This window comes from Bubalus kerabau, chromosome 15 (assembly GCF_029407905.1).
Source record: "Bubalus kerabau isolate K-KA32 ecotype Philippines breed swamp buffalo chromosome 15, PCC_UOA_SB_1v2, whole genome shotgun sequence".
Taxonomy (NCBI): domain Eukaryota; kingdom Metazoa; phylum Chordata; class Mammalia; order Artiodactyla; family Bovidae; genus Bubalus; species Bubalus kerabau.
Genome location: NC_073638.1, coordinates 43838794 through 43855156, shown reverse-complemented (window position 1 = coordinate 43855156; position 16363 = coordinate 43838794). Strand labels below are relative to the sequence as shown.

Genomic DNA, 16363 nt, shown 5'->3' with positions numbered 1-16363 from the left:
CCACTTTTTGGCAGGGCTCTACCCTCCTAGAAGGCAAGTTGGCCCATGGAAGGGTAAACTGAGGCTAGTCCTTGCATCTTCCCACTTCTAATGCCCAAGGGCCCCAGGAACATGAGCCAGCTCAGGTGTCCAGGCCTACCTCTCAGTGATGATGTCTCAATGCTGGACATAGACAGCTTTTTTAACCTCTTCTTTCCCCTCTTGGCATTGTAGATGGAGTTAATTCTTTGGACAAGCTGGGTGAGAAAAGCAGGGAGAGTGAGGTAACCCTAACGCCATCTGCCCCTGCTCCTAAGAAGGCTGTTGATTTACAGAGGCCATCTGTTCCCCTGCTGGTAGAAGCTTCCCACCCTTCCCCGCGTGGGGCCCAGCGCTTGTCTCTCTGCTGCACTGGTCCCAAGGGCAAGCCATAGCTCTCTACCTATTTGTCCACTTAGTGGTCTCCTGCCCCCAAGACAAGGGTCCTCACTTAGCTCCCCAGAGGAAGGAACTGTGATCAAACCAGACAGGATGGGAGCTCCTGGGTCTCAGGAGTCACTGAACCAGCTGAGACAAAGAGCTGCTCAGAGGCAATAACAGGAACAAGGACTGAGCCTTTCCCCTCCGGGCTATCACCTGGGGGCCTGGCAGGAAGGAGCTAAATTCCCAATATACCCGAGCATTGTTTGCAGGCTAAAAATACCACTTGGCTAAATCCTGCTGCTCTGAGCTGGGGATCTGGGCCTGGCTGGTGTGGGTGTGCAAATCACTGCTGAAAACTCTCAACTCAGAGAGGTACAGAAAGAAGACCCACCTTTGAGTCCTAGCCTCTCACAGCCTGCAGATGTTTCTGTGTACACAGAGACTTTGCACACCCCACGCGCACACTAATGAGGAGCCTCCTAAGGACTGCCTCCATCCAGCCAGTGGTGTGGAGCACTCCCTGGGGGCCAGCTGGCCTGTTTTCCCCTAACATCTGTGCAATATTAATCACTCAGTGCATCTTTATTGATAAGAAAAGAGAATTAGCCAGATGAAAAAAGAAAAGGCCAGTGCCTGGACCCAAAATTAATTTAAGGAGAATTAAGGAAGCAGGCGCAGATTAGGGAAAGGAGGGAGGGAGGGAGAAGAGAGCCACGGCCGGCCTGCCTGCCCACCCGCCCAGTCCCGGCCGGCTCCACCTGCAGAAGCTACCTTGGGGATGCGACGGGCCCGGCGGCTGGACAGCAGCTCACTGGTGGTGCTGAGGCTGTCCTCATTAAGGCTGGAGGGCGAAGACGGCAGGCTCAGCTGAGCCAGCAGTAGCATGTCGTCATGGCTGTGCCTCTTGGGTAACCGTGGCAGCCGGTGGCTCTTCCTTTCTGACCAGTTCCCGCTGCGCAGGGACTGGCTTCCGGGTTTCAGGGAGAGCTGGCGTGGGGCAGGGGACAGGGGAGAAGGCCTCAGCATGGATACCGTGGCCGGCACCTGTCTGCTGGGAGCTGGACACAGGAGCCACAGGCTGTCCTCCCTGACTTCCCCCGAACCCCACCTGGAATTTCCATTGACCAGGGTTTCCTCTTCTAAGACCTCAGCTGCTAATCAGCAGGTCAGGGCAAGATTAGATACTTGCTTCCACAAAGGAAGCTTGACTTCTGCCAGAAAAAAAGAAAGCAGAGACAAAGAAAACTGGGCTGTCATCTGAGTGGGAAAAGAAGGCCAAGTGAGAATGCTGTGGGCGCTGTCTGAGCTCTGGGACAAGGCTGACTCTGCTCATTACTGGGTGTGGCTCAGATCTGTGTTCTGCCTCGCTCCATCTAGACTGACATCCTTCGCCACAGGGCACCTTACTCTGAGTGGAATCACTGCTTGCTAAAAAGGGAGCAGCTCTGCACACCTGGCATGCCTTCCACCTGCCACCTGCATCTGGCATTGCCGCTCATCACTCTTCAGCAAGTCCTCCTTCCTTCCCCTCCCTCAATTTCTTCTCCCTACCCAATCAGTCGGAAAACACACATTCAGTGGACGTTTATTTGAACAGAGCACATTAGAAAGGTAAACCTTTTATAAAAACAATCATGTCACTCCAAGGCCAGAAGAAATAATTTTTATATTCTCTGGCCAGTGTTCTAAAATCTCTAGGAGAATCAGCATTGCTTTGGTAGGTCCAAGATAGGATCTCCATCCTCCAGCCTCCTGTCCATCATGGACAAAGCCAGAACAAGCTACTGCCTCAGAGCTCCTTTGCCTCTTCACCTTTCTCCCCATTCTGCCTCCATCAGTCCATTGCTCAGAGATTCATCTACTCAGCCATTTATCCAATGGGAGCACTTCCAGGTCCTGGAGATACCTATGTGGCTCTCCAAATCCAGTTACTGGGCCTATCCCTGGCCCCTAAATGCCAGGGCTAATATCAGTTCTGCAGAATTTTAAGACACCAACCCAGGCCCTATCTTCCTGCTTCCAGGAAGGGGAGGAGAAATCATGATTAGACAGAAGACTACAGGGGCTCCTACCTTAGTTTCACAGCTTAAAGCTCCAGCAGTAAAGGGAAGAAGGTGGGACTGGGTGGCCCCTAAGAGCACATCTCGACTGTCCACAAAGGATGTCAACATGGCAGAGGTCCCTGAACACAGAGCTCCTCCCTGACGTCACCTCTGCCAAGCACTAGTGAGGGAAAAAGCCTGAGCAGAAGCTGGCCCTGGCCTCAAGCTGACCCTACAGGCGCGCTTCAGGGCTGCCATTACCTGAGTGGGTGGGTTGTTGTACTTCCTGTCCTGAGGACTCCACATCCTGTGCAAAGAGTCCAAGGAGTTCTCAGACAGCTGCTGGGGTTTTCGTCCTGCTCTTCGGCTCTTTAAGTCCACATCCTCATACGGATTCTCCTTGGGCAGATCTCCTGCAGAGGAGGAAAAGTTAGAGAAGGAAAGAAGGAGATACACACACACACACACACACACACACACACAAATAAACAAGCAGAATTCCTGTGAGCCAAAGACAGTGGCTTCTGCCTGGCCCTTCAGCTCATGAGTCACACAGCTGCCCGACTGCAGTGGGAAGGCTACAAACAGAGCCTGGTTCCGAATCCAGAAGCCGAACCGTACCCCCCTCCCCAATTCAGCTCAGACTTGTCTGGCCTCTGCTTTATAAATTCAAAGATTGCACAAGACTGGCTCAGCCACCCGTGCCTGTGCCCAGCCAGAGGACAAAGCCAACAGCAGGCGTCTTTTCTTGGCTCCAGTCCTTCCTCTGCGAAAGCCCCGGAGATATACAGTTCAAGGCAGGAAAGGCCTTCAGAGGTCACACAGCTGTCTCTTCACCCCCTGCTCCCTGAGGACCACCTCTGGGCATGGGTGTGGAGGACTCTACGAACTCCAGGGAGCCGGGAGGCACCAGGCTGCACCAGACCTGCATCTCACCGGCACGCTGTGCAACAGCTCTCTCAGGACATGGCTTTCGTCTGGTCCACTAAGGTAACTGCACCAGAGCAGTGATTAGCAAGTAGTGAGCACTCAGTATTACTTGTTCAATGAACGGCTCTGACTAGCGTCACTCCGCTTCCTCCACCACAGACCTCAGCAAAAAGACAATGGTCATCAATCCCCTTTTGTGATAAACTCTTCTGCTGGGACACACAAGAGACGTGAAAAGCCTGAAGGGAGTTTGGGCTGGAGGGGTGGGGTTGGGGGGAATTCTTGCTTCTCTTCTCAGGATTCATTTCCAATGTCCGGAGCACTGCATTGGCACTACCAGGAAATCACAGAAAATCCAAAAAGCGCCGTCCATTCCCGCCCTTGAAGAGCAACCCCTTCCTACAAGCCCTATCCTCCTGCCAACCTACACCTGGACTCCTCTAAAAAGCAAGCAAGGTGAGTCCTGGCTCAGTAATGTGGCAGAATCACAGTGGTGACAAGGGTCACAGGGACTGTGAGTGAATACAGCCTTCCACTCCCCCTTGTCTTGTCTTTCCCCAGCCTCTACTCTATACCAATACCACTACTTGGGACGTAAGTGTTAGTGGCCAGAATACTGTTTTGCTGGAGGTGCACGCCGGAAGAGCAGGGCTCACCCCGCCTTCTCTGTCCAAGCAGCAGGATGAGCCTGGGGGACCACTGGGGCCCCACAGACACCTGCCTGTGCCTCCCACCATAGAGGGGTTCAGGTGCCACTTCTCAGGGAGCAGACAGAAGAAAAAGCAACAGACTCAACGCAAGGCCCCTGGGAGTGGACACAGGAGAGATACCAAATCCTCTATGCCTTCAGAGTTTTCAATCGCCAAAACCAAGATCTCCACCAGATCTCATTTTTATCACTATCATGAGAAACCACCATGAATTTAGGAAATGTCTTTGCCGAGGTGTGGGGGCAGAGGGGCTGTGAAGGGGGGATTTCAGTCACGGCTAATTAGACTGCCATGGGAGCCGTACAGATCTCTGTAAACGAATGAGTCAAAGACGGGTCAAGGAAGGATTTGGGACTGGATTAAGTGATTCTCAACACCAGGCAGAGTCCCCAGCAACTGCACAGACTTTCCTGTAACACAGTCATGCCATGAAAATGACTTTTCTCCATTCCAGAGCCCTGACTAAGCAGAGCTGACCCAGCAGCCCTGCCTCAAGAAGCCAAATATGAAACCTGACATCCCTTGCATGTTTTCTATAGCCCACCCCATCGCGGGCACTCAGGGAGGAATCAGGATAGACTCTGTATTTCCTGGTCCCTCGCCAACATAGGTCCTGTAGCGGTGAGGCTAGGGGACCAAAGATTGTTGAGTCAGGACACAATCTTCCATATCCTGTGAGACAGGACAGAGCAGATGGGGGCAGGGAGAACATGTATTCCAGGCTCATCAAATCTAAACTGCTTCGGGCTGGATGACCAGCCAGAGTCCTTATCATCTTCCCCCAGCCTACAGGACGACCCTGTCTCAACTGCTTTAGATCAGAGTTGCTCCAGTTGGGGCTGGATAATTCTCGTTGTGGTGGACTGTACTGTGCATTTGTAGGATGTTCAGTAACAACCCTGGCCTCCATTCACTACACAGAGGACAGTAGTATCCCCTCAACCAAACAACTGAAAATGTCTCCAGACACTGTCAAATGTCCCCTGGGCAGATAGATGGATAAATGCACGATGAGTCGGACAGATGGATGATGGATGGAAGAAAAGAAGGAAGGAAGGAGAAAAGGAGGAACAAAGGAAAAGTGGATGGATGGATGGGTGGATATGGATGGATGGATGGAACTATACCCCAACCCGTGCTTGCCCCATTAAGAACCACTGTTTTAGACAGATGTTCCTAAACTTCCTAATGGCTTCTGAGCGCTAAGGCAAACTCTCTTCCTCCTTCCTTCACTCCTCTCCCTTCCTTCTTTTCCCTTTGAACATCAATGCAAAAGCCAAAGCTCCAAGAAACAGAAGTAGGAGACGGAGGCCTGGGACAGTCACAGATGTGTATCAGTGATCATCTGGGAACTGAAAACAGTTGGGAACACCAGGGTCTCAAGCCTGGTATGGCCTCTGGAAACTAAACTTCAGGAAAGCTTCAAATGCCTGCTCCTCCTGCCTGCCCAGCCTAACAGAAAGAAACAGCCTCTTTCTTCTCCAGCAACGTTCAACAGCCTCTCAGATATAACCAGGCCACTAATCATTTCTCCAGGAAATGAAGGTTGGCCCTGGCCCAAGCCCCACCTCCCCAGCCATAGCTTGAGCCCTTCACAGCCCCATTCACCTCTGACACCCCACTTTCTGGAGCTGCCACACAGAAACCTACACAGCCATCTGTCCAGATAGTAAGGGTGACAAGGGCATGGGGATGTGCAGAGACCAAGCAGTGCCCAAGGCCTAGAGCCAATAGGTCCCAAAGCGATGGCTCAGAGCTGGGAGAACAGGAGGGCTAGGGAATCCAGCTCAGAACCTCCTCCCTCCTCTGGGACAGAGCCACAGTGAGGCTGAAGAAGCTGGAGCTGAGTGGAGAAACCTGGAGAAGACTCTGCAGGGCCTGGATGGGAGGTGGGAAACCTGGCAGATCTGAAGGCCTTCACCCACTCTCTTGCCCACACAGCTCCCTCAAGGGTGCTCCAGGCCGCCCTGGGAGACGGAGAAGAGGTGGGGACTCCATCCCCAAGGCCTGGCCCGGAGCAGCCCCATCTCATCAAGCCCAGCTGCAGAAGCCAGAGGTCTCACCCTTTCCCAGCTTTGCTGATGACACAAAGGACAGGGGCATCGCCAAGAATTTCTGCTTTGCACTTTTTTTTATAAGGGGCTTGGTCAGAGCCCAAACCTATCACGGGGATCCTCTTGAAGGAAGAACCCAGTCCCACTGAGCCCTGCATGCCTCCCCACGTCTCCTGTGGTCATTAACCACGGATGCCAAACACCCCAGCCCCCAACACACACACAAGTGGAAGAACCAGTTAGAGAAGGGATGCGTGTCTGTGTCAACAACTTAGAATTTCTCCAAATCTTAAGCTTCCCAGACCACACCCATGGCGAGGGCCCTGGGTCTGCAGCTTCCCTCCCCAACCCTCTCTCATGTCCAGCCAGCTGTTTCTCTGGTTCTCGGCCTCTTCCCCTCCCTTGCACTAAGGAGAGAGGGCCAGATGAAGGGCCCAGGGCCCCGGCAATGCACAGCACAGATGGGGAGCTCTCAGGGGCCAGCCGTTCCCCACCCTCCAAAGCTGGACACCATTTCCCAACTGCCCGGGCACTGTTCCTTGGATGACACCTCTGGGCAGCAGCCTCCATGCTATTAGGTGCCTCTGATCCTCACTGTCCCCCAGCCTTGCGACACAAGAGAGAAGAAGGCAGAAAGAGCAGACGCTCAAAAAGCTTTACAGTAAGGCTGACTGGCTCTGTCCCCAGCTCCCACCCCACTCAAGTTCCTGGAAACGTTCCCTCAGCCCCAGCGAGCTGATGGGAGTGGGAATCTCTGCAGGAATGCAGCCTGGGCTCCCTGGTCAGGCGCCGAGGCCACTCCACATAACTCTCTAACAAGCTGCTTCCTTGGGTGCATTTTTGAGTGTCAGGCTCAGAATGCCAACGATTATAAGGCTTTGTGGGACAGCAGCATCTTCCAGAGGCAGATGTCAAATTGGACAGGCAAGAAGGAACAGCCCCCAGAAGCGACACAGCAGTCTAACTTTATTTCGGGACCACTCTGTTGCAAATCAGCAGGGTAAATGTCAGCCTGGTTTGGAGTATCCCACCCTGGTTCCCAAGGCATCAGGCTGGGTCTAGGCGGGAGGCTAGCGCACTCCCCAGGGCCCTGTGTTCAAGTCCAGGGCTCATGGAGAAGATGCATTAGTCTCTGGGCCAAATGGCACTTGGTCTCTTATAGACCAGGAACTCCAGACCGATGGGCTGGCCCCCAAGATAAAGACTCAGCGTGGGTGCTCTCTGCCCACCTCCCGCCTCCCTGCCACAGCCCCATTATCACACACCCGAAACAAAGCTCTGTCTGCCCCCAGGCAAGGGAGGCGGCAAAAACTGGATAATCCAAACCAGAGCACCCTCAGCCTCACCAAGCACAGGCTGGGCCAAGGAGAGAGAAGGCTCCCGGGAAGTCAGGCTCTGCTCAGTCCGAGGCAAAAGTGAAAGTGACACTCAAAGTTCAGCAACAAGGGCCCCCTTCGGAAGCCTCAGAGGGGTCCAAATTCTTGGACTGTCTCCAGGGAAGGAGAAAGGGTAAGTCAACCAGAATCTGAAAGAAACAGACATCCTCCCTTGAATTTCCCTCTGGCCTCCCTGGGCAGGTCTAGAAGTTCAAGGGACAGAAAGGAGGAAAACACACCCAGGGCACCGAACAGCCAGAGATTTGCAAACTCACCCGACCCCCACCACACCAGGGCAGCCAGAACCCCCAGGGGGCCCTCCCTGCCATCCCCTCTCACCCCCTCCTCTCTACACAGCGCTCCAAAGATCCGGAAGCAAGCTCAGCAGCTAGGGAACATGTCCCCGCTCCAGCCTCACCTCAGCCCAGCCCTTACTCAGGCTTCTAGCTCGTCCATCTAAGAGGCATCCAAGCTGCTCTGCTATTTTCTGGCCTTCTCACGCAACACCTCAAAGTGGCAGGAAGTCCCCTCCACTAAGTGAGGAGGCCAAGGCCCAGACACACTTGCCTCCCTCTACCTCTTCTAACTTCTAACCTAAGGAGGGCCTGAGAACAGTTCTGTTGCCCAGAACAGTGCCTCCACCCGCCAACACTACATGCACAGCCCCCAAATAACCTCAAACAGAACCCTGTGATTGTGGAGCTCTGGACAGGGAGAAACGGTTGGAGCATCCCTTTCTTTTATTCCAGTTCAGCTGATGCAAAAGCATTCCCAGGTGAGGTCCCTGGGCAGCACAGAAGGGCTGCAGAGCATTGTCGCAGAAGAGAGTGCTCAGGCCCCAGTGCCGGCAGCGCCTGGGTCCTGAGGGGGACAGCTGAAAGCTGGAGCCTGCCCTGCCCACCGCAGCAGCCACCCCGGCTGCTTCCAGGGCCCCAGGCAGCAGTGACATGTGAGGATTTCTCTCAGAACAGAACAAACAGGAGTGCACCCTACTCTGGGGTGGGGAGGAAGATGGGGCTGTATCTCTGTCCCCCACAGCTCCTGACTGAGCTCAGCTCTGGGTGGCCATGCATACAAGTTTCTCCCAGGTGGTAACCGAAGGGGCCTCCTTCCCCAGGCCCTTTTGCTGTTCTGGGGAATCTCGCTCCCACAGACTTTCAGATAGGATTGAGCCTCAGGCAGCCACATCCAATACACCCCAACCCTGGGAAAGCAGTGCCTGTGTGGGTCCGGGCACTGCTGCTGGCTCCCCAGAAACGCTGGAGCAGTCAGGCTGTAAGGAGAAAAGGAGGAACCTGACGACTCAGATCAAACAGGGGATTAGATGACTCTCTCTTCCTAGGATCCCACAGTCTTATCTGGGGGGCTCTCCACTAGGGTCATTCCTCTCTGTAACACACTCATTGGGCTTCCGAGGTGGCACTAGTGGTAAAGAACTAGCCTGCCAATGCAGGAGACCTAAGAGACGTGGGTTCAATCCCCGGGTGGGGAAGATCCCCGGAGGAGGGCATGCAATAGTATTCTTGCCTAGAGAATCCCATGGACAGAGGAGCCTGGAGAGCTGTAGTATATAGGGTTGCAAAGAGCTGGACATGACTGAAGTGACTTAGCACACACATATAATGTGTAACACCAAGAGTGAAACCTAACATAAACTATGAACTTTGGATGATAATGATATTTTGGTTCATCAATTGTAAACAATTGTACCACTCTGGTAGAAGTGGTACAAATTATCAAAACTAATTGGGGAAACTATATATGTGGCTCAGAAGGTAAAGAATACACCTGCAATGCAGAAGACCGGGGTTTGATCCCAGGAGAAGGGAATGTCTGCCCACTCCAGTATTCTTGCCTGGAGAATCCTGTGGACAGAGGAGCCTGATGGGCTAGAGTCCATGGGGTCAAAAAGAGTCAGACATGACTGAAGTGACTTAAGACGAATGCATGAATACACTCCTTAGGACCATGGTCTTCAGCCCCAAGGCCCAAGGCAGAGACAAGACAGAGAGGAGGGCAGGAGAGGTCAAGTGCATGGACGCAGACTTCTCCTCGGGGACCTGTGCTGAGACACACACTTCACTTGAACAAAACGGAAACCCCCGCTGAAGAGAATTTGGCCAGAATTAAGATAAAACCCAAAAATAAACTCAACCTAGCCTCAACTAGGGCAATATTGCATAGAAACCTGGAATGTGAGGTCCATAAATCAAGGCAAATTGGAAGTGATCACACAGGAGATGGCAGAGTGAACGTCAACATTTTAGGAATCAGGGAACTAAAATGGACTGGAATGGGTGAACTTAACTCAGATGACCATTATATCTACTACTGTGGGCAAGAATCCTTTAGAAGAAATGGAATAGCCATCATAGTCAACAAAAGAGTCTGAAATGCAGTACTTGGATACAATCTCAAAAATGACAGAATGATCTCTGTTCATTCCAAGGCAAACCATTCAATATCACAGTAATCCAAGTCTATGCCTTGACCAGTAATGCTGAAGAAGCTGAAGTTGAATGGTTCTATGAAGACCTATAAGAACTTCTAGAACTAACACCAAAAAAAAAGATGTCTTTTTCATTATAGGGGACTGGAATGCAAAAGTAGGAAGTCAAGAAACACCTGGAGTAATAGGCAAATTTGGCCTTGGAGTACGGAATGAAGCAGGGCAAAGGCTAACAGAGTTTTGCCAAGAGGACGCACTGGTCATAGCAAACACCCTCTTCCAACAACACAAGAGAAGACTCTACACATGGACATCACCAGATGGTCAATACCAAAATCAGATTGATTATATTCTTTGCAGCCAACGATGGAGCAGTTCTATACAGTCAGCAAAAACAAGACCAGGAACTGACTGTGGCCTCAGATCATGAACTCCTTATTGCCAAATTCAGACTTAAATTGAAGAAAGCAGAGAAAACCACTGGACTATTCATGTATGACCTAAATCAAATCCCCTACAATTATACAGTGGAAGTGACAAATAGATTCAAGGGATTTAATCTAATAGACAGAGTGCCTGAAGAACTATGGATGGAGGTTCGTGACACTGTAAAAGAGGCAGTGATCAAGACCATCCCCAAGAAAAAGAAATGTAAAAAGGCAAAATGGTTGTCTGAGGAGGCCTTACAAATAGCTGTGAAAAGAAGAGAAACTAAAAGCAAAGGAGGAAAGGAAAGATATACCCATTTGAATGCAGAGTTCCAAAGAATAGCAAGGAGAGATAAGAAAGCCTTCCTCACTGATTAATGCAAAGAAATAGAGGAAAACAATAGAATGAGAAAGACTAGAGATCTCTTCAAGAAAATTAGAGATACCAAGGGAACATTTCACGCAGAGATGAACACAATAAAGGACAGAAATGGTATGGACAGAAGCAGAAGATATTAAGAAGTGGTAAGAATACACAGGAGAACTATACAAAAAAGATCTTTATGACCCAGATAACCACAATGGTGTGATCTCTCACCTAGAGCCAGACATCCTGGACTGCAAAGTCACGTGGGACTTAGGAAGAAGCATCACTACAAACAAAGTTAGTGGAGGTGATGGAATTTCAGTTGAGCTATTTCAAATCCTAAAAGATGATGCTGTGAAAGTGCTGCACTCAATACGCCAGCAAATTTGGAAAACTCAGCAGTGGCCACAGGACTGGAAAAGCTCAGTTTTCATTCCAATCCCAGAGAAAGGCAATGCTAAAGAATGCTCAAACTACTGCACAATTGCACTCATCTCACATGCTAGCAAAATAATGCTAAAAATTCTCCAAGCCAGGCTTCAACAGTACGTGAACTTCCAGATGTTCAAGCTGGATTTAGAAAAGGCAGAGGAACCAGAGATCAAATTGCCAACATCCACTGGATCATTGAAAAAGTGAAAGAGTTTCAGAAAAACATCTACTTCTGCTTTATTGACTATGCCAAAGCCTCTGACTGTGTGGATCACAACAAACTGTGGAAGATTCTTAAAGAGACGGGATTACACGACCACCTGACCCGCCTCCTGAGAAATCTATATGCAGCAGTTAGAAGCATCAAGAAGCAACTGTTAGAACTGTACATGGAACAACAGACTGGTTCCAAATCTGGAAGGGAGTACATGAAGGCTGTAAATCGTCACTGTGCTTATTTAACTTATATGCAGAGTACATCATAAGAAATGCTGGGCTGGATGAAGCACAAGCTGGAATCAATGCTGGGAGAAATATCAATAATCTCAGATATGCAGATGACACCACCCTTATGGAGAAAGTGAAGAAGAACTAAAGAGCCTCTTGATGAAAGTGAAAGGAGAGTGAAAAAGTTGCCTTAAAACCCAATACTCAGAAAACTAAGATCATGGCATCTAGTCCTATCACTTCATGCAAATAGATGGGGAAACAATGCAAACAGTGAGAGACTTTATTTTCTTGGGCTCCAAAACCACTGCAGATGGCGATTGCAGCCATGAAATTAAAAGACGCTTGCTCCTTGGAAGAAAAGGTATGACAAACCTAGACAGCCTATTAAAAACCAGAGATGTTACTTTGCTGGCAAAGGTCCGTCTAGTCAAAGCTATGGTTTTTCTGGTAGTCATGTACAGATGTGAGAGTTGGACTGTAAAGAAATCTGAGCACTGAAGAACTGATGCTTTTGAACTGTGGTGTTGGAGAAGACTCTTGAGTCCCTTGGACAGCAAGAAGATCCAATCAGTTAATCCTAAAGGAAATCAGTCCTGAATACTCATTGGAAAGACTGACGCTGAAGCTGAAACTCAAATACTTTGACCACCTGATGCGAAGAACTGACGCATTGGAAAAGACCCTGATGCTGGGCAAGATTGAAGGTGGGAGGAGAAGGGGACGACAAAGATGAGATGGTTGGACGGCATCACCGACTCAATGGACCTAAGTTTGAGTAAGCTCTGGGAGCTGGTGATGGACAAGGAGACCTGGTGTGCGGCAGTCCATGGGGTTGCAGAGATCAGACACAACTGAGCAACTGAACTGAACTGACTGAGCCTCGACTATTATTATTATTGCTTTTTGTTGATGCTCAGATGCAAGTTTGCGAACACAATATCCTCCCAGTACCTGGAGGACAATTCTCCATGGTATTCTACATTTCCAACCTGAGCAAGAGAAATTAATCATTCCCAAGTATCTTTTCAAAGATGTTTATAGAGCAAACAGCCTTGGGGGATAGAGTCTCCCTCCAGGACAGAGGCAGATCTGTTTCCTGACCAGAATAATAAGGATTATGTCTGCTTATGGGGCAAAGGTTGAACAGGTTTGCCAGCAGCCCCTTGAAAAGCTTGGGGTTTCCTAAGCTTGAGGTTCCTTGGCTGGACATAATAGACCCACGATGTGTACAGCCTCTACCTGGACCTCCTCCACACTGCCCCATGGGGCTGCGGAGCAAGGGGAACCTGTGTGAACAGCAAGCTCATGTGGCCCGTTGTGCATGAGTAGTAAAGTCCTCTGTGATCCAAGCTCCTCTGTCTTCGGCCATTATCTGCGGACCCGAGTAGGCTAGTGCTAACTTGCAAGCAGAGTGAAATCTCAGACACTTCACACTTACTTTAAGGGAAGAGTAGGAGAGATACATATTAAGGACCAGGTATCATGCTAGATACTTTGATATATATTTTATCTCATTTAATCCTAACAGTAATCTTGCATATTACTACTACTATTGTTGTTACCATAAAACTATCATCACCATTTCTGTCAAAATCAACATGAATCAGCCATAGGCATACCTATGTCCCCTCCCTCGTGAACCTCCCTCCCCCCTCCCCAAGTATTTCTGCCAGTGTCAATTGTATGTTTCCATCATTTGCTAGTTAGTGACTCTTCTTTTTTAAATATAAACTTACTAGGTATTAAAAATTTTTTAAATCATCATTTCATAAGAGAAAAGGTTGCAAAAAAGTTAAAAGTGATTTGCCTAAGGATACACAGCTAAGAAAGGGCACCTATTGGACTCCAGAGACTTTCAAAAATAAAGGGACAGTGTGGTTCCCCCTTTTTGTGGTCCCAGGAGCCCTTGGGGTTCCAATTCATTCAAAACCAGGCTTTAATCTCTCAGCTGCTCAGTCTTTGGTAAGCCTCTTTCTCTGATGCCCCTTTCCTTGAGAAGTTCCAGAAGTCGGGCCACATCTGCCCAGAGAGAATGAAGTGGAACCTGGGAGCGCCCGTCCTGCAGCCGTGCTCCTGTGGCACCACAGATGAGCCAGCCTGCCGCTCGGCCCCTGCTTACCCACGATATCTTCATAGGCGTTCTCTTCTAAAGTGCTTTTGGATCCAAACTTGGGTTGGCTCTCAGTACCGTTCTCAGTGGGAGAAGAGGGGTACAGGGACTGGAGACTGGATGCATCCTCAAACTCAAAGGATTTTCTGTGGATGACAAAGAGTATGAGTCATTCTGGCTGAACCACACCCTTGCTGCCCTGGAAGGGAATGGCCAAGGGCAACAGCCAAGACTGGAGGTCCTCCTCGCTAAACCAGCCACTGAGCAAAGCATCAAGATGGATCCAAACTTACCATCCAAATGAAGAGATAAATGGTCCAAAAGGCCCCAGCCTGGGTGCCTGCAACTAATACCAGTAACAACTATCACAGTTGAAAAGGATGTCATGTGTCAGACGCTGTGTCTGATGCTCTACACATGTTCGCCCATTCGTCTTCACCTTGCTGCTGCTAGGTATCGTGCCACTTTAAGATGGACTAGCCCATGGAGGAGCCTGGAAGGCTGCAGTCCATGGGGTCGCTGAGGGTAGGACATGACTGAGCGATTTCACTTTCACTTTTCACTTTCATGCATTGGAGAAGGAAATGGCAACCCACTCCAGTGTTCTTGCCTGGAGAATCCCAGGGACGGGGCATCCTGGTGGGCCGCCGTCTATGGGGTCGCACAGAGTCAGACACGACTGAAGTGACTCAGCAGCAGCCTGAGGCTCAAGGAGATAAAGTGACAGAGGTAAGACTCGCACAGGCTGTCAGACGGCAGGGTCTGAGGTTTTGACCTGGGCCTCCAAGCCCTGGAGAATATAATTTTTGAGAAGTATCTGCCATGACCACAGGAACTGAGTGCCTCGTCTGGTCTAGAGTCTCACACCATGTCTGCATCTGAGCCAAGGCCTCAGGCACCGAGCAGGCAGGAAGGGCTCAACACTGGACGGGTGATGCTCAGGGCTGTTCAGGGGTCACAGAAGCAGCTGGTGGCAGGTGGTTCGTTGAAATGAGAAGGGCCTGAGCCCTCAAGACAAATCACACCACTTCTGAGAGGACCTGGTAAGGCAATTTTGCCGCCAGAAGCTATTTCCAAGACCTACCTTACCTTCGGTTAGTGACCTGCACCTTTCCATCCCCCAAATAACCTTCCCCTCTCCTGCATGGTTCCCAAACCACAGCTAGTTAGCTTCTCGGACATGCTGAGCCCATGCTACCCTCTACTCCTCATCTTCACAGGGAGGCCTGGCCCAGCTGCATGCTCTTGCTCTCCAAGGCTGGTCCCTCCCTGGGAGGGAGAAAAGTACAGGCACTGACTGAATCCCTCCTCTCGCCCACTAACACCTTCCTCATCTTTGGGTACCCAGCTGATGCAGTCCTTTCTCTCATGTTTAATAAACAACACCCCGAGGGCCCTGGGGTACAAGCCTAGGACTAAAAGTGTCCTCGGCTGCATGGTTACTATGCAGCCTTCATGACAGCTGAACACTTCACACTGGCCCTGTCCTCCCTGCCCTCCATGACACAGGCCTCCTAGTTTTCAACTGCTTCTCAAGCTCCTGTGAGGGGTCCCCTTTTCCACTTGCCTTTCCAATGCCACAGTCTGAGAGTTCTGTCTTCAGGGCTCTCTTTCTCGCCCTGCACTTTCTGGGAGCCCCATACTGACAACCATCACCGTATCTACCATTGCTACCATGGTAACTCCCCGATCTCTGTCTCTGGCCCAGACTTCTCAACCAGCTAAATACCCAATGGCTGAGCACAGAGGTTTCTGAAAGCTGGCCTGCAAGCCACTGCTGGTGTGACAGCAAGTCTTCAGCAACGTATACAGTGGAGTCAACGTCTCATGCAGGCAGTTCTCAGGTCAGCAAATGACACAAGCCATGTTCAGCCAAATAACCCTTGAAAATCCCTCTGGAAGGTACCATATCGAGGACCAGCACAGGGTCTTTCATGATGATGGATATAGTCAGTTTCTCCTCCAGACTTTTAAAAAGATTTTTCTTTGGTTGAATAATAGAAATATATGGCTTGTATATTTTTTAAAATAAAAAGGTATATTAAATACAAGAATTGTACTAGGCACAACAGATTTAAACTTACTCTCTCATCCTCAGCCTGTGCTTTTCAAACAGATTCTTTTTTTTCCCTTAAGAACAGAGATTTAACTTTGCTGTTAATTCTCATTTGAAGTGACTCCACCATATATGGATGTATGTATACATTATGAATGTAATATGTGGGTGTGTATATGTAAAACCTTCAGGCTGAAGTACTCTCTCCTCTTATCCCCTTTTTCCACTTGGCTATGTACTTCCTGCTCTCCTAAATTTAGCTCAGCAGCTCCCTCTCTGAGGAGGGTTCCTTCACTCCCCAGTTAAGACGCCTCTTCCTCTGGGTTTCAACAGCATTCTGCCTGCCCATGGATCCAAGTAGGAAGCACAGCATCTATAATTTATTTGTGCATCTATCTCCTGTACCAGGTTACTGACTCCTTGAATGCAATAGCCACATCTTATGCACCCTTGTGTCCCCCTGACCAGCACAAAGGCTTGGTGCACAGCAGGCTCTAGACAGATTTTTCTAGAAATAGATGACTAAAGACAAAGTTGGGAAGTTCCTTTGGAGAAGG

General features: G+C 50.0%; 1 protein-coding gene across 3 annotated transcripts in view; it reads right to left on the bottom strand.

Moving 5' to 3' along the window:
• Window positions 1-16363, bottom strand: part of DENND2B (DENN domain containing 2B) — a 167732-nt gene that overhangs the window by 20087 nt on the left and 131282 nt on the right. For all 3 annotated transcript variants that reach the window (XM_055548708.1, XM_055548707.1, XM_055548706.1), the window contains 4 exons: window positions 13760-13896; window positions 2706-2857; window positions 1174-1389; window positions 140-236 (listed from right to left, as the gene is read on the bottom strand). In XM_055548708.1, the coding sequence (XP_055404683.1) occupies window positions 140-236; window positions 1174-1389; window positions 2706-2857; window positions 13760-13896 (602 nt within the window). The remainder of the gene's footprint in view (window positions 1-139; window positions 237-1173; window positions 1390-2705; window positions 2858-13759; window positions 13897-16363) is intronic.